The sequence below is a fragment of the Eucyclogobius newberryi genome, unplaced genomic scaffold, assembly GCF_026437365.1.
Source record: "Eucyclogobius newberryi isolate DKJ021-1_F unplaced genomic scaffold, fEucNew1.0.hap1 SCAF_8, whole genome shotgun sequence".
NCBI classification, from domain to species: domain Eukaryota; kingdom Metazoa; phylum Chordata; class Actinopteri; order Gobiiformes; family Gobiidae; genus Eucyclogobius; species Eucyclogobius newberryi.
In genome coordinates this window covers 10,590,914-10,618,643 of record NW_027316500.1, presented here as the reverse complement: position 1 = coordinate 10,618,643, position 27,730 = coordinate 10,590,914, and the positions used below count along the sequence as shown (strand labels likewise).

General features: G+C 47.1%; 1 protein-coding gene across 1 annotated transcript; it reads right to left on the bottom strand.

Moving 5' to 3' along the window:
• Window positions 1-56: 56 nt before the first annotated feature.
• srd5a2b (steroid-5-alpha-reductase, alpha polypeptide 2b) lies at window positions 57-8,594 on the bottom strand. Its single transcript, XM_072437369.1, has 5 exons — window positions 8,243-8,594; window positions 668-831; window positions 497-598; window positions 267-417; window positions 57-169 (listed from the first exon to the last, which is right to left on the bottom strand). Exons 1-5 carry the CDS (start codon window positions 8,515-8,517, stop codon window positions 103-105), a joined length of 759 nt encoding a protein of 252 aa, XP_072293470.1. The 5' UTR covers window positions 8,518-8,594; the 3' UTR covers window positions 57-102.
• Between the last annotated feature and the right edge of the window lie 19,136 nt (window positions 8,595-27,730).

Here is a 27,730-nt window from a genome sequence, read left to right as displayed (position 1 = left end):
GATCATTGTGGGAAAGTATCTTACTACAACCCACATATATTTTATTACAAAACATTATTTGTCTTTGTTTTACATATCTGTATTGTGTCATGTTGGGTCATTTTAACAGATGAATGGAATCAAAGCCTTTCTTAAAACTGGATAGTCTTTGAAGCGCTCCTGGTAAAATCTATTTAGGAAAAAAAAGTTATAATCACAGGGTTGCAGAACATTTGACAACAAGGTACAATCATATGTATGGCTTTAAATGAAAAGCAGAATATCACCTGTGATGGTAATAGGCTCTTGGACCAATAAAACACAGGCTAAACAGTGCAAACGACAGCGTTGGCAGGGACCATGTGGAGAGCGCATATCCAAACCACTCCACAATCTCCCCTAAGTAGTTGGCACCGGACACGTACTCGAACAGCCCACCTGCAGAAGCGACACCACCCACATAAACCTGATGATGAGCTGAAGAAAAATTAATGCGGGAGTAATCTTATGTGCTTACCTTTAGGAATTCTGTAAACTACTTCACCTGGTTTCCTCAGGTTACGGAGAATATAGTCACTGTGTATATTTATAGCCATCCCAGAATAGAAAAATAATAATCCTTGGTAAAAGAAGTGCTAATGTCAGATATATTTTTCCACTGACTTAGAAGTATTTTTAGTGGTCAGACCTGTTATGAAGTGAATATTTGAAGTCCATTCCTCACCAAACTGTGCACAGTGCAGCAGGTAGTAACCTTGAAGGAACCCATTCAAAGAGCAGGAGAGACCTCCTGCGAGCATCATATGCACCGGGAAAGGCCGTCCTCTGGTGAGCAAAGAGTACACGAAAGTCCTGCCGTAGAAAAACAGTTTGAAACAATGTGATAATTGTGTCTGTGATCGGTCAGAGATGGGTAAAGAAGCAAAAAAATTATACTCAAGAGAACTAATTTGACTCAAGTAGAAGTATGTCCGAGAAAGTAAAGTAATGAAGTAAGAGTTAAATGTATTTGGGAAAACTACTACTATTCAACTATTAGTAGTATTCTACTATTCAAATGATTTTTATATTGTTCACATAAAGCTTTTGTCACCTGTAGGAGTACACTTACACTGTAAAATATACACTCACATGTGAAAGTATGACATCTGAAAGTATGACATCTGAAAACTAACAAAGTACAATTTTATTAAAAACTTACTCAATGTTTTTATTACAATGAAAAACATTTGTCCTGACTGTGAGCGGGCTTGCATCTCCACAAACCTGACTCATACCTGTGTTGTTCGTCAGAAACCAAAGTGAAACTTGCTGTACTAAATGTCAGGTCTTTATGCAACAAATCATTTCTGATCAATAATTTTATTTCCTCTTATAATCTTGATTTTATGTTTTTAACTGAAACATGTCTTGATGAAAACACTGGTATTCTAGTTCTTATACTGTTCTTGAAAACTTTGGTCTTAACTCAGCATGTGAGAGGCCCCACCCACAGTAGAGGACACACTCTGGATCTGTTATTCACAAAGGGGTAAATATATCAAATGTTAATGTGGTCGATGTTGCTCTGTCTGATCATTTCTGTGTCTTCTTTGATCTGCTTGTCACTCCTAAACCACCAGCTGACGCAGGGCTGACGCAGCCCTTGTTCAGAGGAGACACATAAATGACAGTACAGGTGCACTATTTATGGAAAGGATCAACTTTGAAAATGTCCCATGTCCTGATGTCAATGGTTTATTGAACTCTGTTTCATCAAGTATTATGAATGTCCTAGATAACATTGCTCCTATGAAGGTTAAGGTGGTTAAAAATAAGCAGAAGGCTCCATGGAGAAATAATGAATCAGTCAGGGCACAGAAAAGAGAATGCTGCAGAGCGGAGCGAAAATGGCGCAAGTCAAAGCTCCAAGTTCACGATGAAATATACACAAGAAAAATGTCGGTATACAACAAATTATTATGTAAAACAAGAGAAAATTATTTCTCAGAAATAATTGGAAATAATAATAACAACTCCTGCATTCTTTTTGCGACAGTAAACAGACTGACAAACCCTCCAGCTCAAATGCCGTTGGAACTCATTTCCACGTCAAAGTGCAATGAGTTTGCCACATTCTTCAAGGACAAGGTCCAGAACATTAAGAACACCATCATCCCACAGTGCAAATACTAATTCAACAGCCAGTCAAACATGTGGAGCTGACTCAGTTTGTACCTGTGACTGAAAAAACTGTCCAAGAGACCATCACCAGCCTGAGCTCTTCTACCTGCTGCCTTGACATGTTGCCCACTAGACTTTTAAAATCCGTGCCCAGTAGTCTGCTGACTCCACAAAAATCCGGAACATTCCCAACGGTCTTGAAAACTGTAGTTATTAAGCCCCCCCCAAAAAAGAGCAGCCTCGACCCCACAATACTTAACAACTATCGACCAATCTCAAACTTACCTTTCCTGGGAAAAGTCCTTGAAAAAGTCATTTATAAACAGCTTACTCAGTTCCTCCTAATAAGTGACTCCTTTGATGTCTTCCAGTCCAGGTTTAGATCGCATCACAGCACTGAGACGGCTCTCGTGACAAATGACATCCATCTGAGGACTGATGATGGCAAGGCCTCTGCTTTAGTCCTGCTGGACCTGCTGCATTTGACACTGTTGACCACGGGATACTTTTACAGAGGTTAGAGGACTGGGTGGGCATCACTGGTATGGCCTTAAATTGGTTGAAATCCTACCTCGATAACAGAAAATACTTTGTTGAGATTGGTGACTGTGTCTCTGAGAGCATGGCATTGACCTGTGGGGTGCCCCAAGGGTCAATCCTTGGACCCCTTTTGTTCAATCTGTACATGCTGCCATTGGGACAGCTAATACGAAACAGTGGTGTGTCCTATCACAATTATGCTGACGACACTCAGATCTATGTCTCACTGACGGCAGGTGAATATGGACCTGTCATTGCCTTCAACAGATCAGTGAGTGGATGCAAATCAACTTCCTCCAGCTGAATCCAGACAAAACCGAAATCATCGTCTTCGGCCCACAAAAACTTAGAAAAAGTGTTAGCAACCACCTCCAGTCCCTCTCTCTAAAACCCGTTACCAAGGTAAAAAAATTAGGAGTAATTATGGACTCAGACATGAATTTCAACCGCTACATCAATTCAATAACATCAGTAGCTTTCTTCCATCTAAAAAACATTGCCAAAATTAAAAACATAGTGTCCCAACCAGACTTGGAGCGACTTATCCACGCGTTTGTCTCCAGTAGACAGGCAGACTACTGCAATTGTTGCTCATCTAGTTTATTATGCTGATATTTAATTGTGATGGTACAATACACTGCTAAATTATTATTACTTTTGTGTGTTAGATTTTCACCTATTGTCTGTGTCCGGAAGAAAGATGGGAGTCTCCGTCTTTGTGTGGATTACAGACTATTGAACCAAAAAACTTTGCCCAATCGCCATCCTATCCCTCGGATCCAGGAGATTCTGGAGAATCTCGGGGGCAACTCGTGGTTCACTGTCCTGGATCAAGGAAAGGCATACCATCAAGGTTTTGTGAGTGAGAAGAGCCGACCATCTACCGCCTTTATTACACCTTGGGGACTATATGAGTGGGTACGCATTCCATTTGGACTCACAAATGCCCCAGCCACATTCCAGCGCTACATGGAAAGCTGTCTTGGGGATTTGAGAGATGGAGTGTGTGTTCCTTACCTCGACGATGTCCTGGTCTTCAGCCATATAGTTTCGACCAACATGTACACAATGTGAGACAGGTGCTCCAACGGCAAAAACTATCTGGCATCAAACTGAGACCAACAAAGTGTGAGTTCTTCAAGCCTGAGGTGTGTTATGTGGGGCGCGTCGTCTCGGCTGAAGGCTACAGGATGAACCCCAAAGAGGTAGAGACAGTCCAAGCTCTCCGATATGAGACCCCATCTACTGTCAGAGATGTGAGGAAGTTGATGGGATTCCTCAGTTACTACAGGTCATACGTCCAAGACTTCTCGAGAACTGCAAAGCCACTCTATGACCTTCTCTCCAGGCCCAAGTCTGCAGAAAAGAGACCCCAAAAGAAGCCCTCAAGTGGTCAGTCAGCTCAGCTTCCTCCATCACATCCATTGCAGTGGACCACAGTTCACCAAGCAGCCCTTCAAAAACTTGTCAACCACCTGATTAATCCACCAGTGATGGCCTATCCGGACCTTGAGAAGCCTTTCATCCTACACGTGGATGCTTCAGTAGAAGGACTCGGCGCGGTTCTCTATCAGAGACAAGGGGGAGTCCTCAGAGTAATTGGGTACGGCTCCAGAACATTGTCTGCCACGGAGAAGAACTATAAACTCCATTCTGGGAAACTGGAGTTTCTGGCTTTAAAATGGGCTATTACGGAGCGCTTTCGGGACTATCTCTTCCATGCACCCCACTTTACCGTGTACAGTGACAATAATCCCCTTACCTATGTCACCAAATCTGCGAAGCTCAATGCTACAGGACATCGGTGGGTTGCGGAGTTGGCTGACTACCGCAGCGGTGAAATCAACTGGATATCAGCTGTCACCTGCAACATTGACGCACTGCCAGAAGAGGTCAGCATTTTTCCACCTGTTCAGCCCTTGGCAGTTAGAGACATCAAGGCAGCACAAGGGTCTGACTTAACCATAGCCAGAGTCCTGTGCCTGAAGAAAAAGCTGTACCTCAAGTACAAAGAAAAAGTGGCAGAGAGTGCACCAGTTCGACACCTGCTCAGAGAGTGGCCCCGCTTGCATGTAGATGAAGATGGAATTCTTTGGAGGGAGACAGCCTGCCGGGCACAGTTGGTTGTTCCAGAGTCCATGAGGGCCCTTATTTATAAGCACCTGCATGAGGATATGGGACATTTGGGAGCAGATAGAGTTGTCACCTTGGCACGCAAACGTTTTTTCTGGCCTAAAATGAGGCAAGACATTGAACATCATGTCACACGTGTCTGCTGCTGCCTAAAGAGAAAAAAGCCAAATAGAGTCACTCGGACACCAATCCAGAGTATCAAAACATCAGCCCCGTTCGAGATGGTCTCCATTGATTTCCTGCATTTGGAGAGGAGTAGCGGTGGGGAGGAGTACATCCTGGTACTCGTCGACCACTTCTCAAAATATGCGCAGGCCTACGCTACGAGAGACAAGTCTGGGAAAACGGTGGCCAATAAAATCTTTGATGACTTTGTTCTTCGCTTTGGATTTCCATCAAGAATTCATCACGACCAGGGGAGATAATTTGAAAATCAGCTCTTCCGTAGGCTTGAGAATTATTCTGGTGTCAAACACTCCCGTACGTCTCCTTACCATCCGCAGTCTAACCCAGCGGAACGCTTCAACAGGACATTGCTAGGCATGTTGAGAACACTGGCAGACACCCAGAAGGCACGCTGGAAAGAACATCTGAGTAAAGTTGTCCATGCATATAACTCTACTGCCCATGAAGCCACTGGATTTTCTCCATTTTTCCTCCTCTTTGGCCGGGAGCCTACTCTGCCCATTGATCTGCTCATCCCTCGCAGGAGAAAGGAGAAGGAACATCAGTCTGTGGTGGTGTATGCAGAGAAGTGGAGGAAAGCCATGCAACAGGCTTATGCCATAGCCATGGAGAATATGTGGAAATCGGCCAGAAGAGGGCAGCAGTGCTACAACCAGCGCACATGGAGTTCTACGCTTCAGCCTGGTGACCATGTGTTAGTTAGAAATCTGACCCCTAGAGGTGGTCCTGGAAAGCTGCGGAGTTATTGGGAGGAGAACATCTATGTTGTGAGCGAGAGGAAGGGTCCAGACAGTCCTGTTTACGCAGTCGAGTCCCTGCGAGGTCCTGGGAGGAGACGAGTGTTGCACCGCAATCTGTTACTGCCCTGCCCTTACCTGGTAGAGGAGCCTCCAGCAGACATTCCTCAGCCAAGCTCAAGTCCCCGTCAAGCTCAAACAAGGAGACAGAGAGTCCAGCCAGAGCTGCAACGATCCAACACTGAGAGTTCAAGTGAAGAAGAATTTGGTGTATGGACCGCACAACAACCAGTTCCCCCTGTCACCAGAGCAGCTGCAAGAGAACCCCTAATAAGAGGGAGGCATGAAGAGAGAGCTATGCCTGCTCACCAGCCGGACGTTGTTGCCGCTGAAGTTCCTGGAGGCGAGCCAGAGCCCCAGGAGGGTTCACAAGCCTCTGATACAGAGTCTGAAGGAGAGCAAAGAGCGCTTACAGCCGTGCCATCAAGACCTGTGAGGGTGAGACAGCCACGACGTCTTTACACCTACGAGCAGCTAGGTGAACCATCGGTCCGGGAGCTGCATAGCTGTACCGTTGATGTGAGAGGAGCTGGAGAGGTCTCCGATGACTACAAAAGACCCTATACGTATCCTTTTTCACGCTATTAAGTAGAAGTGCCAATGTAAATAGTGGTTTATTGATTAAGGTTTTGACAGTGGGTGAAGTAAATGGTAACAATAACAAAGTAGAAAAGCGTATGTACTAATTAGAATTATGATATTGTGGAAGTATCTGATAATTTTATGAAAGTAAGGATTATGGTAGAAAAATTATGTAGTAATGTTTTGGGTGAAACAAGTATTTTCCTTGTCCCTTTGTGTGAAGATCGGGGGGCCCACTGATTCTTCACTGGACTATGCACCCATTGATACCAAACGGACTGAACGTCCCTGTTAAGGGAAAAAGGACATTTTATAGTTATTGAAATGTGCAATAGTGAGTCATCGTTACCACGGTTCCAACCAGTATACTTGATACCTAGAGCAACCTTTTTATTATTGTATTGTTTTGTTCACTTTGGTAAAATGTAAAAATGAAATCCCAAAAAATATATGGGGAGCACTTCTCTTTTCAGTGGGGGAGGGTGTTGCTCATCTAGTTTATTATGCTGATATTTAATTGTGATGGTACAATACACTGCTAAATTATTATTACTTTTGTGTGTTAGATTGTACATGTTAGCACGGAGCACTTTAATTAGAGTGAACGTTCATGAAAGGGGCTGTACCTGGACGGCGTGTGGCGTTAAAAGTAGGTCAGCCACGCCTATTCATTTGTGTTGAGTGTGGCCCAGGTGTGTTGTGGGTGTTGTACCCTGCGTGCCTCATATGTGTTATTCTGAACCGTGGACTTAATAAAAGTTGCAAAACGGAATGTATCGGCGTATCATTCAAGGGTGCAACACAATGGCCTGCTCACTGGCCTGCTCACTGGCCTCTCCAAACGAGCTGTCAAACAACTGCAGTTAATCCAGAACGCTGCTGCTCGGGTCCTGACCAGAACCAGGAAGTATGATCACATTAGTCTATTATCTGAGCCACAGGAGCACTGGCTCCTGTGGCTCAGAGAATAGACTTCAAAACAGCTCTACTTGCGTATAAGTCTCTCCATGGCCTAACACCAAAATACATCTCGGACTTGTGTGTGTCATATGAACCATCTCGGACTCTAAGGACCTCAGGGACCGCCCTCCTGCTGGTGCCCAGAGCCAAGACCAGACACGGAGAATCTGCGTTCCAGTGCTATGGGGCAAAGGTCTGGAATAGCCTCCCCGAAGTCGTGAGACAGGCCCCCACCCCGGCTGTGTTTAAATCCAAACTAAAAACTGTTTCGTTTAGCCGCGCCTATGACTGATGTAATTTTACCTGGTTTTAAAATATTTTAAAATACTACATTATTTTCATTCTTTACTTTACTCTCACGTACGTTGTTTTACATTTTTATAAACTGCATTGTGTTTTTACTTTATGACTTTTTTAAAATTGTGTTTTAAACACTGTAAAGCACTTTGAATTGCAGTTTGTATGAATTGCGCTTTATAAATAAATATGATTTGATTTGAAGGAGCCTCCACCTGCTTGTTTCCATGGAAATGTTGTTCCCGTGGCTATAGCGTTTCACAATATGACTAAAATTGTATCTATCTCCAAAGCAAATGTTCCAAAGTATGGTCTTCACTTTCTATTTTCATGGAAGCATGCAAGTGATGTGCTACCCCCTGAAAGTTACACAGTGTTGCTTTAACTTCTATCATCCCTAGTGCATTTTAACCTGCATCCGAAGCTCATTCACAACCAGCTCTTCTATTGACCTGATGTTGTCCCATTTGTAGCCTTCAGGTGTGTTTACACTGGTTTGAACCCCTCTCAGACCTGATGTAGACTTGGTTTGGTCCAGTTCTATTTCTGGTCTACTCCAGAGGTTGTTCCAGGTTTAGTTTATGAACAAAGTTAGTAACACTTACCTCTGAAAGTAATGCAGACAGAAGGTCCCCATGAGCAGGCTCCGGCCCAGGCTGGAGGAGCTGTGAGAGGAGAACGTGAGGAGCAGAGGGACCAGGAGTGCGGGCATCTCCTGGAGAAACCAAGCCACTTTTGCAGAGACAATCCACACGGGATCCTTGAAAAGCAGGTGTCGCCCGTATGAAGCCTGGACCTCTTTGTGATGAATGAGATGTCCCAGACCTGCCAGGATCATCCCACAGCTCAGAAAGTTCACCAAATCCTGGGAGCAGTGCATCTCATCAGGCTGTACCTCGAGGTTAGTGAGCGCAGGAAATTATAAGGTCAATATAAAACGTCTGTGTGAAGCTGGATGTAAACAGGACGATAGACTCCCGAAACCCGAAACCCAGTTAGGGGTGTGTTGGAATTCTGCTGCTGAAATGTGAGAGAGCAGCTTCAAAGGCTGGGCTCTAACATGGTGAGATGAGGATAATTGGCTCGAGCCATTCCATGGAATGGAACGAGTCTTTGTTCTTGCTAGGGTTCTTATTATTATTGGCTCGAGCCATTCCATGGAATTGAATGCGACGAGTCTTTGTTCTTGCCATGTTTCTTCTTCTTCTTCTTCTTCTTCTTCTTCTTCTTCTTCTTCTTCTTCTTCTTCTTCTTCTTCTTCTTGCATGGTTATTTTGCCACAACTCAGGCATTTTTGACCCCCTGAACATTGATGAATGTCACACATGGGGACATAGACTTGATCGACTCGGCCCGAACTCGAATAAAATGGAGGTTGCGAGAACGCCCGTCACAACAGTGCAGACTAGTTCAAAAAAGAAAAAACATGAAACGCTTAATCTTTGGCCTAGGCACATGAGACTTGGGACAGTGATAGAGCTACCTTTGACCTCTGACGAGTAAAGCACACCTGGCAGCATCGCGCTATGATAAACAGGAAGTCAGCCATGTTGAATCAAACTGGCACCACCACGCTTGACTTTTTTTTTTCAGAATCATACTTTTTTCCTTTTTCGTCCGATCGAGCTCAAAACAACACCTTTTGCATCTAAAGACATTGAAATTTGATAAAAAATATTTTTTAATTGATATTCCTTATGGTCTCTGCGTAACACACCCTTAAAAAAGGCTTAATTTCCTGTCTTTTCAAGGACAAGTCACACCTAATGGAATTGATCTACGGAGCTCATATTTGTTGTTGTTGTTGTTGTTATTGTTTTATGGCGGTTGACATCCGAGTGTTGCATTACCGCCAGACTTTATTCCTTAGACTTTGTCGTAGTCCTAAAAGTTCTTCTTCCAGTGCCTTGACTTCCAGTGCTTTGTCCTCAGACTCTGTCGTAGTCCGTAAAAGTACTCCTTCCATTGCTTTGGTGTTACAAAGCCCATGAGGTCATGATTTGTCTTTGTGACTAGAATAGTTGTTGTTGTTTCAGAGACCGGAGTCGGAGTGATGGGGGTCTGGCGGTAATGCAACACTTGGATGCCAACCGCCATAAAACAACAACAACAACAACAAGTGATGGGGGTCTGCTTTTGGGGAGTCAGGGTGATCAGAGTGACGAGATGGGGGTGGGGGTGGTCTCCTGTCCTCGCCCAGTTGTTGTTGTTGTTGTTGTTGTTTTATGGCGGTTGGCATCCAAGTGTTGCATTACCGCCAGACTTTATTCCTCAGACGTTTCGTAGTCCTCAGACTCTGTCGTAGTCCGTAAAAGTACTCCTTCCATTGCTTTGGTGTTACAAAGCCCATGAGGTCATGATGTCTTTGTGACTAGAATAGTTGTTGTTGTTTCAGAGACCAACCGGCTTTATTGATCAAAGTGACGAGATGGGGGTGGGGGTGGTCTCCTGTCCTCGCCCAGTCTCGTAGACGCACGGCTACCAAGCGGCGACATCAGTGGACATATTAAAGCCTATAGAATGAAGCCTGAAGAATAAAGCTGTACGGTGGAAGCACCGAACGTCAAAGAAGGAGAGGAAGGTGAAGAAGAGTCTCCCTGGAATAAAGCCGGTCACAAAGACATATCATGACCTCATGGGCTTTGTAACACCAAAGCAATGGAAGGAGTACTTTTACGGACTACGACAGAGTCTGAGGAATAACAACAGCAACAACAGTCTAAGGAATAAAGTCTGGCGGTAATGCAACACTCGGATGCCAACCGCCATAAAACAACAACAACAACAACAACCGGCTTTATTCCAGGGAGACTCTTCTTCATCTTCCTCTCCTTCTTTGACGTTCGGTGCTTCCACCGTACAGCTTTATTCTTCAGGCTTCATTCTATAGGCTTTAATATGTCCACTGATGTCGCCGCTTGGTAGCCGTGCGTCTACGAGACTGGGCGAGGACAGGAGACCACCCCCACCCCCATCTCGTCACTCTGATCACTCTGACTCCCCACAAGCAGACCCCCATCATGAGTATGGGAAGTGTGACGTGGGTGCAAAACTGAAGTGCTGTAACTGTGGGGAAGAACATAGCTCTGCCTACGGGGGATGCAGGTTTAGCAAAAGAGCTGCTGAGGTGCAGAAAATAAAGGTCTCTCAAGGTATATCCTATGCAGATGCAGTCAAGAAAGTTTCAAGTGACAAGTTTAGAGTAAATACAGAGAGAGGAGCCAGCGCTGCTCCCAGCCAGGGCGAAATGAGAGAGGCCAGCGTGGCTCCCAAGAAGTGTGAAGGTTTCAAGAGTGGAGGTCCCAAGTGTGCAGGTTCCAGAATTAATGAGAATACCCTGGTTGTGGATAGAGAGGATTTTGTACTCTTTATGGTGGATGTTGTAAACTGTGCTGCTCAGACTCAAAGCAGAACTGAAAGGATCAGGATCATTGCTAAAGCTGCAGGGAGATTCCTTGGAACAAAGGAGCTTGATTGGGCAGATATAGAAAACAGGCTAAAGGCGCTAACCCAGTCTCGTAGACGCACGGCTACCAAGCAGCGACATCAGTGGAAATATTAAAGCCTATGGAATGAAGCCTAAAGAATAAAGCTGTACGGTGGAAGCACCGAACGTCAAAGAAGGAGAGGAAGATGAAGATATTCCTTTATTGTGCCACATGGGGAAATTTCATAAAAGAAGAAGAGTCTCCCTGGAATAAAGCCGGTTGTTGTTGTTGTTGTTTTATGGCGGTTGGCATCCGAGTGTTGCATTACCGCCAGACTTTATTCCTCAGACGTTTCGTAGTCCTCAGACTCTGTCGTAGTCCGTAAAAGTACTCCTCCCATTGCTTTGGCGTTACAAAGCCCATGAGGTCATGATGTGTTTTTGTGACTAGAATAGTTGTTGTGTCAGAGACCAACCGGCTTTATTGTTGTTGTTGTTGTTGTTGTTGTTTTATGGCGGTTGGCATCCAATTGTTGCATTACCGCCAGACTTTATTCCTCAGACTTTTCGTAGTCCTCAGACTGTCGTAGTCCGTAAAAGAACTCCTTCCATTGCTTTGGTGTTACAAAGCCCATGAGGTCTTTGTGACTAGAATAGTCCAGGGAGACTCTTCTTCACCTTCCTCGCCCTCTTTGACGTTCGGTGCTTTGGAAGTACAAAGCCCATGAGGTCATGGGACGTCTTTGTCGTTTGGTCTCTGAAACAACAACAACTATTCTAGTCACAAAGACATATCATGACCTCATGGGCTTTGTAACACCAAAGCAATGGAAGGAGTACTTTGTGGAGACCTTGCTCAACACCCGGTCGAGAATGGGATCCCGCAGGGGAGTGTGTGTAGCCCTATCTTGTTCAATGTCATGATTAAGGACATCTTTGACGACGTGGATGGGTCTGTTGGGAGGAGCCTTTATGCTGATGATGGTGCTCTATGGGTGAGAGGGAGGAATCTCCGGTTTTACGAGGCGAAACTGCAAAGGGCAATACAGCAGGTGGAGCAGTGGACCCTGAAGTGGGGGTTTAAACTGTCCGTACGGAAGTCTCAAGTGATCTGTTTCTTCAATGGGCATAGGGACGTCTCCCTTCGACTGCATGGGCAGGTGCTTGAACAGGTCAGGGAGGTGAGGTTCTTGGGGGTCACCTTTGACGAGAGGCTTAGTTGGCGTCAGCACATTGATGAGGTCAGTGGTAAATGCAAAAGGGTGAATAACTTGCTTCGTTGTCTATCCGGCCAGGACTGGGGGGCCAGCAGAAGGTCGCTCCTGGGTATTTATCGGGCCGTCATGAGGGCGGCTATTGATTATGGCTGTATAGCCTACATGTCTGCGGCTGAGACTAACTTAAAGAAGCTTGATGTGGAGCAAGCCCAGGCCTTGCGCATCTGCTGTAGGGCTTTTAGGACCTCCCCTGTCTCGGCGCTGCAGGTTGAGTTGGGGGAATTGCCGTTACGGCTCCGGAGGCTAGAACTTCTGTTAGCTTACTGGGTGAATGTGCAAGGTCATACGAGCTCTCACCCGGTGAGGGACTTTCTCAGGGTTGATGGGGGGCAGAGTGAGGCTGGCGGTATGGTTTTCAGCCAGGTAGGAAATGCGAAGGCGCGGCTTGCGGGGGTTGGTGATCTGCGTGTGAGCCCGTCGGTGGCTTTGTCTGCTATAGCTCCGTGGAAGTTTGTCCCGGCTCCTGTTGATGTTAGCTTGCATGGCAAGCTTAGAGGAGTCGCTGGGAGGGCACCGCAGTTTGCCGTTCAAGCGATCATCGATAAGCACTCAGGTGATGTGTTTATTTATACCGACGGGTCTAGGGATCCTGAGAGTGGGCGTACTGGCGCCGCTTATTTTGTGCCTGACCTGGGGCTAGCGGTCAAGAAGAGGTTGACAGATCGCCTTTCTGTTTTCACGTCGGAACTTATAGCGATACGGTTGGCGTTGGAATGGGCGGAATCTGCTTTGCAGTGTTGCGGCATTCTGGTGGCCTCTGACAGCCTTTCTGCATTGCAAAGCATTAAATCTGGGAAATCGGATTGCAGACAGGATGTGTTGAATGGCATCTTCTGTCTGATGCTCTCCCTGTCCAGGAAGGATGTGAGGGTTTCCTTCATTTGGGTCCCTGCGCATGTGGGGGTGGATGGTAACGAAATGGCTGATGCACTGGCTAAACGTTCCCTTCGGCGGCCATCAATTGATGTAGCGGTTGAGTTGGGCAAGTCTGAAATCAAGCCCGTTATCAAGAGTCATGTGGTCGGCCTTTGGCAGGAATTTTGGAGCCACTGTGTTACTGGACGGCATCTCTATCACATACAGGGTAGTGTGGGTCCTTGCGCGTCTATGGGCAGGAACGCGTGGGAGGAAAGGGCCTTCGCCCGCATGAGGATTGGCCATACTGGACTCAATTGGTCACTGAGTAGGATAGGCAAACATCCGACCGGTCTGTGTGGTCACTGTCGGGTGCCAGAGACTGTCGAGCATGTGCTGATTTGCTGTGAGGCTTATGATAGGGAAAGGGCCGGGTTGGCCTTGTGGTTTCGGAATAATGGGCGGGAGTTCAATCTGCGGAACGTTCTGGCGATCCAGTCACAGGGTTTGTGTCAGGCTGTGGTTGCTTACTTATGTAGCACAGGGCTGGGTAAACGTTTATAGAGGTGGGGGGTGTTGGAGACTGAGCCGAGGATGAGGAGCAAGAGGATGTTCTAACGCGCTTGGACTTCGTGGGCCTAGAAACGCCAAAGTGATGGAAGAAGGACTTCTAACCGAACGTCAAAGAGGGCGAGGAAGGTGAAGAAGAGTCTCCCTGGAATAAAGCCGGTTGGTCTCTGACACAACAACTATTCTAGTCACAAAAACACATCATGACCTCATGGGCTTTGTACGCCAAAGCAATGGGAGGAGTACTTTTACGGACTACGACAGAGTCTGAGGACTACGAAACGTCTGAGGATTAAAGTCTGGCGGTAATGCAACACTCGGATGCCAACCGCAATAAAAAAAACAACAACAACAACAACAACATCAACACCCGGTCTGCGACGAACTGTGGTTAACCTTTATAATCCGTGTGGTGAGGTAACGTTAGAGTCCTTACATAGTATCGGTAAGGATGTTCGGGGAAAGGCCGTGTGGTGTGGGGATTTTAATGCGCATAGCGCTTTGTGGGGCGGTAGTGGTACCGATAGGTATGGGCAAGTGGTAGAGGGTTTTATCAATCAAAGGGAGTTGGTTTGTCTGAATGATGGGGGTGGGACCCGCTATGATATGGGGACCGGTGCGGAAAGTGCAATAGAGGTGGGGGGTGTTGGAGACTGAGCCGAGGATGAGGAGCAAGAGGATGTTCTAACGCGCTTGGACTTCATGGGCCTAGAAACGCCAAAGTGATGGAAGAAGGACTTCTAAAGGATAAAACGACAAAGACGTCCCATGACCTCATGGGCTTTGTAAAACAACAAAGACGTCCCATGATCTCATGGGCTTTGTACTTCCAAAGCACCGAACGTCAAAGAGGGCGAGGAAGGTGAAGAAGAGTCTCCCTGGAATAAAGCCGGTTGGTCTCTGACACAACAACTATTCTAGTCACAAAAACACATCATGACCTCATGGGCTTTGTAACGCCAAAGCAATGGGAGGAGTACTTTTACGGACTACGACAGAGTCTGAGGACTACGAAACGTCTGAGGAATAAAGTCTGGCGGTAATGCAACACTCGGATGCCAACCGCCATAAAACAACAACAACAACAACAACAACAACAACAACTGCCATAAAAAACAACAACGACAACAGTTTGGATATTACGGCAACATAGAGGAACGCCTCGGTCCGTATGACGGGGAAGAAGAAGAGGAAGCGTGACCTGGTCGGTGACGATATGAACAGCGGGGAGGACTCCCCTGGAGCCACTGATCCTGTGCAGCGTAGGGCGTCTTCTTGCTCGTCTATGGAGGGCTCTCTCAGTGAGGAGCAGGGCGGGGGGGGTTGCAGATGTCGGGGATGTGAGTTCAGAGTGTAAGGTGTTCATAAAGCTTGCGCAGGATAATGCGTCCTTTAAGGGGTGGGATCCGATGGCGTTGACAAGGAGCCTGACTGTAACTGTGGGAGTGGTCAAGCATGCGAGTGTCCTTAGGGATGGCTCGCTGCTGGTCGTGTGCAAGGACGTGGCTCAGCAAAGGAAGGCTATTGAAGCTAAGTGTCTGGGGGGGAAGGACATTCTTGTGTCTGATGCTGTAAGAGGCACGGTCAGGGGAGTTATAGTAGGCGTCCCTACGACGACATCTGTGGATGACATAAAGGAGAATTTGACTGGAGCTAAGGTGGTGGATGCTAGGCGGTTGAAGATGACCCGGGATGGGGTAAGGTGTGACAGCCTGTCGATAATGATTAGATTTGAAGGTGGGATCCTGCCTCGTGTGGTGTGCGTTGGGTACATGCGCTATGGCGTACGCCCATATGTTCTGCCGCCCCTGCGTTGCTTCAAGTGCCAGCGCTTTGGGCATATTGCAGCGGTCTGTAGAGGGAAGCAGAAGTGTGGTAAATGTGCAGGAGACCACGAGTATGGGAAGTGTGACGACGGAGCAAAACTCAAGTGCTGTAACTGTGGGGGAGAGCATAGCTCTGCCTACGGGGGATGCGTGTTCAGCAAGAGGGCTGCTGAGGTGCAAAAAGTTAGAGCCTTTCAAGGCATATCCTACGCGGATGCGGTCAAGAAGGTGTCTGGTAGTCAGGTGACGGTGGATGCAGTGGGGGCTGCCAGTGCTGCTGGTGTCCTAGGCGACAGGGGAGGGGGCAGCGTTGCCCGCGGCCAGGGGGAGGTCCCCACTGGGATGCCTGTGAGTGTGGCTTCCACGGGCAGAGGCCCTGTGGGTGCGGAGGATGTACTGGTTGTGAAGAGGAAAGATTTCTTCCTCTTTATAGTGGAAGTGATTAACTGTACTGGGCAAACCAAGAAGAGATCCGAAAAGACTAAGATCATCGCTAAGGCTGCAGGGAAGTACTTTGGAGCTGGGGGCCCCGAGTGGACGGAGATAGAGGATGCGCTGCGGGAGGGCGCCCTGCCCCATTCTGGCAGTGGGAGTGTGGGGGCTCCCGATGCGCCGTCAGGTTCCGGGGGCTCATAATGGCGGTGGTTGTCTTGCAATGGAATGCGCGTAGTCTTCGTGCTAATGGCCAGGAATTTAAGCATTTTGTCTCTACCTTGTTGAACAAGCCTCACGTTATGTGCGTGCAGGAGACTTGGTTACGACCTAGGTGGGGTTTTGGGATACAAGGGTATGTGTGTGTTAGGAATGATAGGGAGCAGGGTAGAGGCGGAGGTGTGGCTGTGTTTGTCCGAGATGACCTAAATTACGTTGTTGTCAGTGTGAGTAAAGCGCCGGAGGCCCTGGCGGTGAGGGTCTGGCTGGGTGGTGAAGCTGTTACTGTGGTTAACCTTTATAATCCGTGTGGTGAGTTAACGTTAGAGTCCTTACATAGTATCGGTAAGGATGTTCGGGGAAAGGCCGTGTGGTGTGGGGATTTTAATGCGCATAGCGCTTTGTGGGGCGGTAGTGGTACCGATAGGTATGGGCAGGTGGTAGAGGGTTTTATCAATCAAAGGGAGTTGGTTTGTCTGAATGATGGGGGTGGGACCCGCTATGATATGGGGACCGGTGCGGAAAGTGCAATAGATCTTACACTTGTGTCCAAGGAGTTAGCTGGTGTTTGTAGTTGGGAGGTTCTTGGTAATCTTTCTTTTGGCAGTTGGCAAGGGCGAACTGGGGGGCTTTCCTGAGGAAAGCTGATGATGGTTCTAGGGTTCTGCAGGAAGGAGGATTGACTCAGGTGGATGATCTCAATAGTGCAATTGTCTCGCTCATCACGCAGTCAGCGGTAGGCACGATTCCTAAGAGTGGTGGTAGTGGACATAGGAAGCGGGTGCTGTGGTGGACTGAAGCATGTGGTCATGCTGTTAGGGCGAGAAATGCGGCGTTTCGCCGGCTAATGGTTGCCCACACTGAGGGTGCCCTCATTGACTACAAGAGGGCCCGCGCTGTTGTGCGGAAAACTGTGAGAACGGCCAAGAGTGCCTATTGGAGGCGGTATTGTTCCAAAATTGGGAGAGAAACGCGTCTCGGGGATGTTTGGGGGATGATTAAGCGGATGCATGGGGTTGAGCGCCGTCATGGGACCCCGGTCCTAATACTGAATGGTGTTGAAGCAGTCGGCGACGTTGACAAAGCTGAACTGTTGGCCAGCACCTTTGTGTCGGTGCACAGCTCTGACAATCTCTCACCTGCGGAAAGGCACTACAGGGAGAGTACTTTGGCCCAGAATTCTGAGCTGATTGGGCACCAGCCTTCGACTCAAGATGACCTTGACCTTCCGTTTAGTTTGTTTGAGCTAAGGAGAGCACTTTCTAAGGCGAAACAGACAGCCCCGGGTAAAGATGAGGTGTGCTATGACATGCTCTCTCATTTGACTGATGACACGCTTGGGCTAGTCCTGGGTCTTTTCAACCGTGTTTGGGATTCAGGTTGTGTTCCATCTGCGTGGAAACAGTCTACGGTGGTGCCGGTTCTGAAGCCGGGTAGGCCAGCGTCTGACCCTTCAAGTTATAGGCCGATTGCCTTGACGTCGCAGCTCGGGAAAACGATGGAGCGCATGGTTACCGAGCGGTTGGATTACTTCTTGGAGAGTCAGGGTTTGCTTCCCGCGCACCAGAGTGGTTTCCGTAGGGGCAGGAACACCATGGATTCCGTGTTGTGTTTGGAATCTGATATCCAGCTGGCCAGGGCTCAGAAGGAAATGGTTATTGCGGTGCTCTTTGATATGGAGAAGGCGTACGATATGGTTTGGAAGGATGGGCTCCTCATTAAGCTGCGGTGTGGTGTGAAGGGTAAACTGTTTAACTGGGTCCGGAGCTTTCTGTCTGGCCGGCGTATCCAAACCAGAGTGGGCGCTGCTTACTCTGGGGTCTATGGGGTGGAGAATGGGATCCCGCAGGGGAGTGTGTGTAGCCCTATCTTGTTCAATGTTATGATTAAGGACATCTTTGACGACGTGGATGGGTCTGTTGGGAGGAGCCTTTATGCTGACGATGGCGCTCTATGGGTGAGAGGGAGGAATCTCCAGTTTTACGAGGCGAAACTGCAAAGGGCAATACAGCAGGTGGAGCAGTGGACCCTGAAGTGGGGTCTTTAAACTGTCCGTACGGAAGTCTCAAGTGATCTGTTTCTTCAATGGGCATAGGGACATCTCCCTTCGACTGCATGGGCAGGTGCTCGAACAGGTCAGGGAGGTGAGGTTCTTGGGGGTCACCTTTGACGAGAGGCTTAGTTGGCGTCGGCACATTGATGAGGTCAGTGGTAAATGCAAAAGGGTGAATAACTTGCTTCGTTGTCTATACGGCCAGGACTGGGGGGCCAGCAGAAGGTCGCTCCTGGGTATTTATCGGGCCGTCATGAGGGCGGCTATTGATTATGGCTGTATAGCCTACATGTCTGCGGCTGAGACTAACTCAAAGAAGCTTGATGTGGAGCAAGCCCAGGCCTTGCGCATCTGCTGTAGGGCTTTTAGGACCTCCCCTGTCTCGGCGCTGCAGGTTGAGTTGGGGGAATTGCCGTTACGGCTCCGGAGGCTAGAACTTCTGTTGGCTTACTGGGTGAATGTGCAAGGTCATACGAGCTCTCACCCGGTGAGGGACTTTCTCAGGGTTGATGGGGGGCAGAGTGAGGCTGGCGGTATGGTTTTCAGCCAGGTAGGAAATGCGAAGGCGCGGCTTGCGGGGGTTGGTGATCTGCGTGTGAGCCCGTCGGTGGCTTTGTCTGCTATAGCTCCGTGGAAGTTTGTCCCGGCTCCTGTTGATGTTAGCTTGCATGGCAAGCTTAGAGGAGTCGCTGGGAGGGCACCGCAGTTTGCCGTTCAAGCGATCATCGATAAGCACTCAGGTGATGTGTTTATTTATACCGACGGGTCTAGGGATCCTGAGAGTGGGCGTACTGGCGCCGCTTATTTTGTGCCTGACCTGGGGCTAGCGGTCAAGAAGAGGTTGACAGATCGCCTTTCTGTTTTCACGTCGGAACTTATAGCGATACGGTTGGCGTTGGAATGGGCGGAATCTGCTTTGCAGTGTTGCGGCATTGTGGTGGCCTCTGACAGCCTTTCTGCATTGCAAAGCATTAAATCTGGGAAATCGGATTGCAGACAGGATGTGTTGAATGGCATCTTCTGTCTGATGCTCTCCCTGTCCAGGAAGGATGTGAGGGTTTCCTTCATTTGGGTCCCTGCGCATGTGGGGGTGGATGGTAACGAAATGGCTGATGCACTGGCTAAACGTTCCCTTCGGCGGCCATCAATTGATGTGGCGGTTGAGTTGGGCAAGTCTGAAATCAAGCCCGTTATCAAGAGTCATGTGGTCGGCCTTTGGCAGGAATTTTGGAGCCACTGTGTTACTGGACGGCATCTCTATCACATACAGGGTAGTGTGGGTCCTTGCGGGTCTATGGGCAGGAACGCGTGGGAGGAAAGGGCCTTCGCCCGCATGAGGATTGGCCATACTGGACTCAATTGGTCACTGAGTAGGATAGGCAAACATCCGACCGGTCTGTGTGGTCACTGTCGGGTGCCAGAGACTGTCGAGCATGTGCTGATTTGCTGTGAGGCTTATGATAGGGAAAGGGCCGGGTTGGCCTTGTGGTTTCGGAATAATGGGCGGGAGTTCAATCTGCGGAACGTTCTGGCGATCCAGTCACAGGGTTTGTGTCAGGCTGTGGTTGCTTACTTATGTAGCACAGGGCTGGGTAAACGTTTATAGAGGTGGGGGGTGTTGGAGACTGAGCCGAGGATGAGGAGCAAGAGGATGTTCTAACGCGCTTGGACTTCATGGGCCTAGAAACGCCAAAGTGATGGAAGAAGGACTTCTAAAGGATAAAACGACAAAGACGTCCCATGACCTCATGGGCTTTGTAAAACAACAAAGACGTCCCATGATCTCATGGGCTTTGTACTTCCAAAGCACCGAACGTCAAAGAGGGCGAGGAAGGTGAAGAAGAGTCTCCCTGGAATAAAGCCGGTTGGTCTCTGACACAACAACTATTCTAGTCACAAAAACACATCATGACCTCATGGGCTTTGTAACGCCAAAGCAATGGGAGGAGTACTTTTACGGACTACGACAGAGTCTGAGGACTACGAAACGTCTGAGGAATAAAGTCTGGCGGTAATGCAACACTCGGATGCCAACCGCCATAAAACAACAACAACAACAACAACGGACTACGACAGTCTGAGGACTACGAAAAGTCTGAGGAATAAAGTCTGGCGGTAATGCAACAATTGGATGCCAACCGCCATAAAACAACAACAACAACAACAACAACAACAACCGGCTTTATTCCAGGGAGACTCTTCTTCATCTTCCTCTCCTTCTTTGACGTTCGGTGCTTCCATCGTACAGCTTTATTCTTTAGGCTTCATTCTATAGGCTTTAATATTTCCACTGATGTCGCCGCTTGGTAGCCGTGCGTCCACGAGACTGGACGAGGACAGGAGACCACCCCCACCCCCATCTCGTCACTCTGATCACTCTGACTCCCCAAAAGCAGACCCCCATCACTCCGACTCCCATTTAGCGCCTTTAGCCTGTTTTCTATATCTGCCCAATCAAGCTCCTTTGTTCCAAGGAATCTCCCTGCAGCTTTGGCAATGATCCTGATCCTTTCAGTTCTGCTTTGAGTCTGAGCAGCACAGTTTACAACATCCTCCATAAAGAGTACAAAATCCTCTCTATCCACAACCAGGGTATTCTCATTAATTCTGGAACCTGCACAATTGGGACCTCCACTCTTGAAACCTTCACACTTCTTGGGAGCCACGCTGGCCTTTCTCATTTCGCCCTGGCTGGGAGCAGCGCTGGCTCCTCTCTCTGTATTTACTCTAAACTCATTACTTGAAACTTTCTTGACTGCATCTGCATAGGATATACCTTGAGAGACCTTTATTTTATGCACCTCAGCAGCTCTTTTGCTAAACCTGCATCCCCCGTAGGCAGAGCTATGTTCTTCCCCACAGTTACAGCACTTCAGTTTTGCTCCCACGTCACACTTCCCATACTCGTGATCTCCTGCACATTTACCACATCTTTGCCTCCCTCTACAGACCGCTGCAATATGCCCAAAGCGCTGGCACTTAAAGCAACGCAGGGGCGGTGGAACATATGGCCTAACGTCATGGCACATGAACCCAATGAACACCTTACTAGGCAGGCACCTCCCTTCAAGTGTTACCATTACCGACAAGCTGTCACATCTTACCCCAGACCGGGTCACCTTCAACCGCCTAGCGTCCAGCACCTTAGCTCCAGTCAAATTCTCCTTAACTTCATCCACAAACGTCGCCGTAGGGACGCCTACGATAACTCCTCTGACCATGTTTCTTTCAGCATCAGACACAAGAATGTCCTTTCCACCCAGACGTTTAGTTCCAATCGCCTTCCGTTGCTGAGCCGCGTCCTTGCACACAACCAGCAGCGAGCCACCTCTAAGGACACTCGCACTCTTGATCACTCCAACAGCTACAGTTAGGCTCTTTGACAATGCCACTGAATTCCACTCCTTAAAGGATGCACTATCCTGTGCAAGCTTTATGATCACCAGGGCCGGCCCAAGCCTTCAGGGGGCCCTAAGCGAAAACATTTTTGGGGGCCCCTCACCACGTCATCAGAATCAGTTTTATTGCCATTGTCAGTAAACAATTCACATATGGGAACTTTCTTCAACGCAAACAAAGCGCACCCAAACTCCAGGGCATCTGTTTGCCAGTTAGTTTATTCTCAACACCTCACAAGCTCAAATATTGCTAACTTAAATCCCACAATGCAACTTGGTATTCCGCTGACATCACCTCTACTCCCTGTACAAATAACACACGTCCCAGATATGTTTTTGGGCGTATTTGTGGGCGTTAAGGGTCGACAGCCACATTAGCAATTTAAATTAATAAACAGGGGGGTCTGGGGGCCCTCCCCCAGAAATTTTCAGACCTTTTTTGGGTATTCTGGTGCATTTTAATGTGGTCCAGCCGGCTAAAGTAAGAGTAAAATGTTGAGGTTGTAATGCTATAAAATGATGATGTGATGAAACTGCGCCAGGAGAAAATGACTAAAGCCAGTTATTAATACATTAGTGTACTTAATTACTCAATACAATATTGGCTATGAAAAATAATTATGGTCAAATTGATTCATTTTAACTGAAAATGTAAAAGTAATAGTTATCCTTACTAATTTATCTTTTACAGCTCCCAACTGTTCCTTCTTGCCAAAGTGACAAAACAAGTTATATTAAATTAAACAAATGGCATAAGCGTTGCTTGATTAACAATTAACACTGATAAAACAGTGCAAACATATTATTCCCAGAGAATGACCAGAACTAGAAGTGAAGGTCCAAACCTAGCTATAGTGAAGAGACTGCATTTCTGCAGCTTTGCCACTTTTGTATAAAAATATTTAGTATTATTCTATAACAGACGCAATCATAATATGTCTGGTTATTTTTCACTATCAATTTATTATAATTTATAACAAATAGTCTAATGATGCTTTTTAAATAAATTGAAATGTTTTATTGCTCTATTAAAAGTGAATTACAATATAAATGTTTGTTCTGATCAGAACATCACACACTGGACTCCTGCACCTTTACGTTCCTCTTATTGCACGTTAAGAAGTCAAAGTAAAACAGACATCACGAGTCACGATTGATCTCACACATGGTGATGTGAGAGAGGGACGCAAACTCAAACCGCTCATCTCTGACTGAGGCTGCACAGGGGCCCGGGACAGGGGCCTGGGACAGGGGCCGCACACTGTTCACTCCAAAGTTTCACGTCAGAGGTTCTGGACGAGACGGCGCTCGTCCGGACCGGATCTCCGCCTCTTAGTGACCCGGGCATAGACGCCCCTCACCGGCCTCACCTGCAGCTGACACTACGGGGCTGGTGTCAATGTGAAGCTTATTATCTTTCATTCAGACATATTATTATGCGCGGTGCAGAGCTCTCGTCGCCTCCAGCCTGAGCGAACTAACGTGACAGAATCGTGTTGTTTCAAACAGCAGCATTAACCGTCTCTTTGTAAGAGAAGTTCAATACCTGGAGAGTGTTGTTGAGTTTGCAGTTTCTTTACATCGTCAAGAAGTTTCTTCTTTCGTTTTTCGGCATCGGGGGGATATATTCCTCTGGACATGAGGACCACGCAGGGACCACGTTGTGTTGTGTTTATGTTTTGCTCTCGAGCTCCTCGCGCACAATGAAGTTGCCCAATCAGCGCAGGTTTGGTGTCTTGGTTGCCAGATTGTCATTACAAATAAATGCGGTTTGTGCGTTATATGTTACCGCTGTGTGCGCTGCCGCGCCAGCAGCGCTACTACACTAGTGGCGCACGCTGCGCTTGCGCTTCTCATAAGACGGGTTGCCAGATTGGGGGCCCTATTAACGCCTCGGGGCCCTACGCGGCTGCTTAGTTCGCTTATAGGCTGGGCCGGCCCTGATGATCACCTTACTGACTCTGCTCTCACCCCGGATATCAATAGCTTCAGCCTCATCCTGTTGCTCATTCCCAGAACCCTCGGACGAGCTAAGGGACTTTTTACGTTTCCGGGCACGTGCAGCCAGAAAAGGCTGCTCCTCCACGCCGTCCAGAACGTCTTCGACCACCGATCCACTCTCCTCCGCCATCTCCCGTCTCTCCCAGACCGGGTCACCTTCAACCGCCTAGCGTCCACCACCGTAGCTCGATCTCAACAAAGGTTTGTGTGTAGTGTACACAGTTTACAACTCACTAATGTGTTTTTATGGTCTGAGTGGAAATAATTATGACCTCATGGGCTTTGTAAAACAACAAAGATGTCCCATGACCTCATGGGCTTTGAGTGACGAGATGGGGTGGGGGTGGTCTCCTGTCCTCGCCCAGTCTCGTAGATGCACGGCTACCAGGCAGCGACATCAGTGGAAGTATCAAAGCCTAAAGAATGAAGCCTAAAGAATAAAGCTGTACGGTGGAAGCACCGGACGTCAAAGAATTTCGCCCTGGCTGGGAGCAGCGCTGGCTCCTCTCTCTGTATTTACTCTAAACTCGTTACTTGAAACTTTCTTGACTGCATCTGCATAGGATATACCTTGAGAGACCTTTATTTTATGCACCTCAGCAGCTCTTTTGCTAAACCTGCATCCCCCGTAGGCAGAGCTATGTTCTTCCCCACAGTTACAGCACTTCAGTTTTGCTCCCACGTCACACTTCCCATACTCGTGATCTCCTGCACATTTACCACATCTTTGCCTCCCTCTACAGACCGCTGCAATATGCCCAAAGCGCTGGCACTTAAAGCAACGCAGGGGCGGTGGAACATATGGCCTAACGTCATGGCACATGAACCCAATGAACACCTTACTAGGCAGGCACCTCCCTTCAAGTGTTACCATTACCGACAAGCTGTCACATCTTACCCCAGACCGGGTCACCTTCAACCGCCTAGCGTCCACCACCTTAGCGCCAGTCAAATTCTCCTTAACTTCATCCACAGACGTCGCCGTGGGGACACCTACGATAACTCCTCTGACCGTGTTTCTTTCAGCATCAGACACAAGAATGTCCTTTCCACCCAGACGTTTAGTTCCAATCGCCTTCCGTTGCTGAGCCGCGTCCCCGCACACGACCAGCAGCGAGCCATCTCTAAGGACACTCGCACTCTTGATCACTCCCACAGCTACAGTTAGGCTCTTTGACAATGCCACTGAATTCCACTCCTTAAAGGATGCACTATCCTGTGCAAGCTTTATGATCACCTTACAGTATCTGCTCTCACCCCGGATATCAATAGCTTCAGCCTCATCCTGCTGCTCATTCCCAGAACCCTCGGACGAGCTAAGGGACTTTTTACGTTTCCGGGCACGTGCAGCCAGAAAAGGCTGCTCCTCCACGCCGTCCAGAACGTCTTCGACCACCGATCCACTCTCCTCCGCCATCTCCCGTCTCTGGGTGCAGAGTATGCTCAGAGCGTGTTTTCTGAGACATCTCATGACCTCTTGGGCTTTGTCAAAGCACTGGAAGTCAAAGCACTGGAAGAAGAACTTTTAGGACTACGACAAAGTCTAAGGAATAAAGTCTGGCGGTAATGCAACACTCGGATGCCAACTGCCATAAAACAACAACAACAACAACAACAACAATACCATGTAACACATTTACTCTATGGCGCCCCCTACCCATTGTGTGAAAAACTCAACATTGTCTGATTTGTTTGAAACTCATGGATTATATTCTCGAGACGCCATGAAAAAAGTGCATTACAGATATTGTGTATTTTCACAATTGACCAGCAGGGGCGCAATTAATGCCTTCACTTCCTCTTCCTCTTTTATTTTGATGGGACATTTCCTCTCGTGCCGCGGGCTTAGCATTAGCATTAGAGTTAGCGCTAGCGTTGGCATCAGCGGCGGGTCTCTGTTGCTAGGTGACGGAGGTACAGGGAGGAGGGCGTGCAGCCAGGTCACAGAGGCTCTCTTTCTCCCTTTTTCCCTGTGGATCGCCTGTGGCACTTACAAAATAAAGGCCGCTGTGTTTTATAGATACAGAAGTTTTATTTTGTTGTTGTTGTTGTTGTTGTTGTTTTATGGCGGTTGGCATCCAATTGTTGCATTACCGCCAGACTTTATTCCTCAGACTTTTCGTAGTCCTCAGACTAAAGCCTAAAGAATAAAGGCCTCTGTGTTTTACAGATACAGAAGGAGTTTTATTTTGACATAGCCTGACAGTGACAGATGATAGCCTAAAGAACGGGTTAAAAGTCCTATGTTTATTTCTGATGTTAAACAAAAATATTATTGTGACCACGCCCCCAGACTAACCCTAAGGCCGCCATCGTCCTTTGATAATGAAAAGACCATGGATGTATTATATTAGGAAAAGACGCTGAGTCAGCAATTTGGTTCCTGTCAAACTTTAACAAACTCCACCTAGAGCCTTACGCCCACTGGCCTCAAATTGGTGTACGTCCTCTGGACAAGTGGGGCGGTCGCACGGGTTGCGAGAGCCATATTAGGTTTATTCTTTGCAAGAATAGTTTTACAGATAGGACCTCATTCAGTTCGAGACTGCAGCTTCAGTTGTGCTTTTCAAACAGGCCATTCCATTCACTCTGCAACATCTGAAATGTTTTTATCAATATTATACACATACCCATAGTTACTTTTAATATATACACACTTATTAAAAACATTATATTTGAATAGGCCTATTTGAATCCTTGTGTATCTTGTGCAATTGCCCATTTTCAAATAAATGAACATTCTTTTATCTAACGCTGTGTGAAATTCTTCCCAGTTATAATGTACTGATAAAAGGTTTAAAGTTGAATGATGCAAGTGTGTGTAATGCAAGCTAAACAGCAATTCTGATTTTATTGATCATCTTTTAAGATTATTATTACAGCGTATTTATATAGGCACTCAAAGCGCTTTACCCATGGCTTTTCAAGGCAATGTGGGTCAAGGGTCTTGCCCCACTGTGGCACCTGGTGCGGTCTCCCATCCAAGTTCTAACTAGGCCCTGTCCTGCTTAGCTTCCAAGAGCTGATGAGATCAAGCATTGGAAAGCAGATACGACCACTTTAATATCACATTTTTCTCCTTCTAAACTTGCCATGGTAACTTTAAATGAATGTCATGCAGACCTGAGAAAACTAGATCCTCCTGTCACCAAACGACCACAGCAGAGGGCTGATGTCAGGAGGCCGGGACGAGCGCAGCCGCAGGCCATGTTTCTAAAGATTTTACACCACACAAAACCCAGATATTACCACTTTCTACATATGAAACAAAGTACAATTTTGCACATTGTTTACAATTTTTTCCCCAAACATACTACAATCTGACTTGGGGCTGGGCAATATTGACAAAAGTGAATATCTTGATATTTTTGGGAGTATTGCGATTATGATATCAGGACAATATAATGTAATTCCATGTTAAAACATGTCTTTAAATCACTTTTTTGTATAAGCATTTGTACAATAAATGATATACTCAATATTCAAATTGTGCATATCTTCAAAACAACATTCCCAGACCACACCACACATACGGTATATGTACTAAAAGGAAATATGGCAATTGTGGTGTAGTAGCTTTTGTGTCAGTATTTAGAACATTTTCAGCCAAAAAATACATTTTAAATAACAGCAGGACAATATTTCATTATCAAAGTGCAATTATTTAGTAATTGAATGTGCTGTGCATTCAGGAAATGAGCCCGTCTTTTTGGGGAAAAGAGCAGCAAACCCTGTAGATTAGACCTCTACAATCATGTGCTAATACTCCTGGATGTTTATAATGGCCACTGTGAACTGAATGCTTTTTTTATTATTTAAACCATATTCAACCAAATTTTTATTTTATTTTGCTTGATTTTTTTTCAATTATTTTTCATCAACTTGAAAGCTGATGAACACAAAACTGAAATTCTTCAAACCCATATGTTCCACAGATGGACTGACATTCAGCCCATGTCTAAGACTTAGCTAAGTTTACAATAACCCTTGCAATTACATTTTATCTAAAGTTCAAGAAAGACACATCGAGGCATA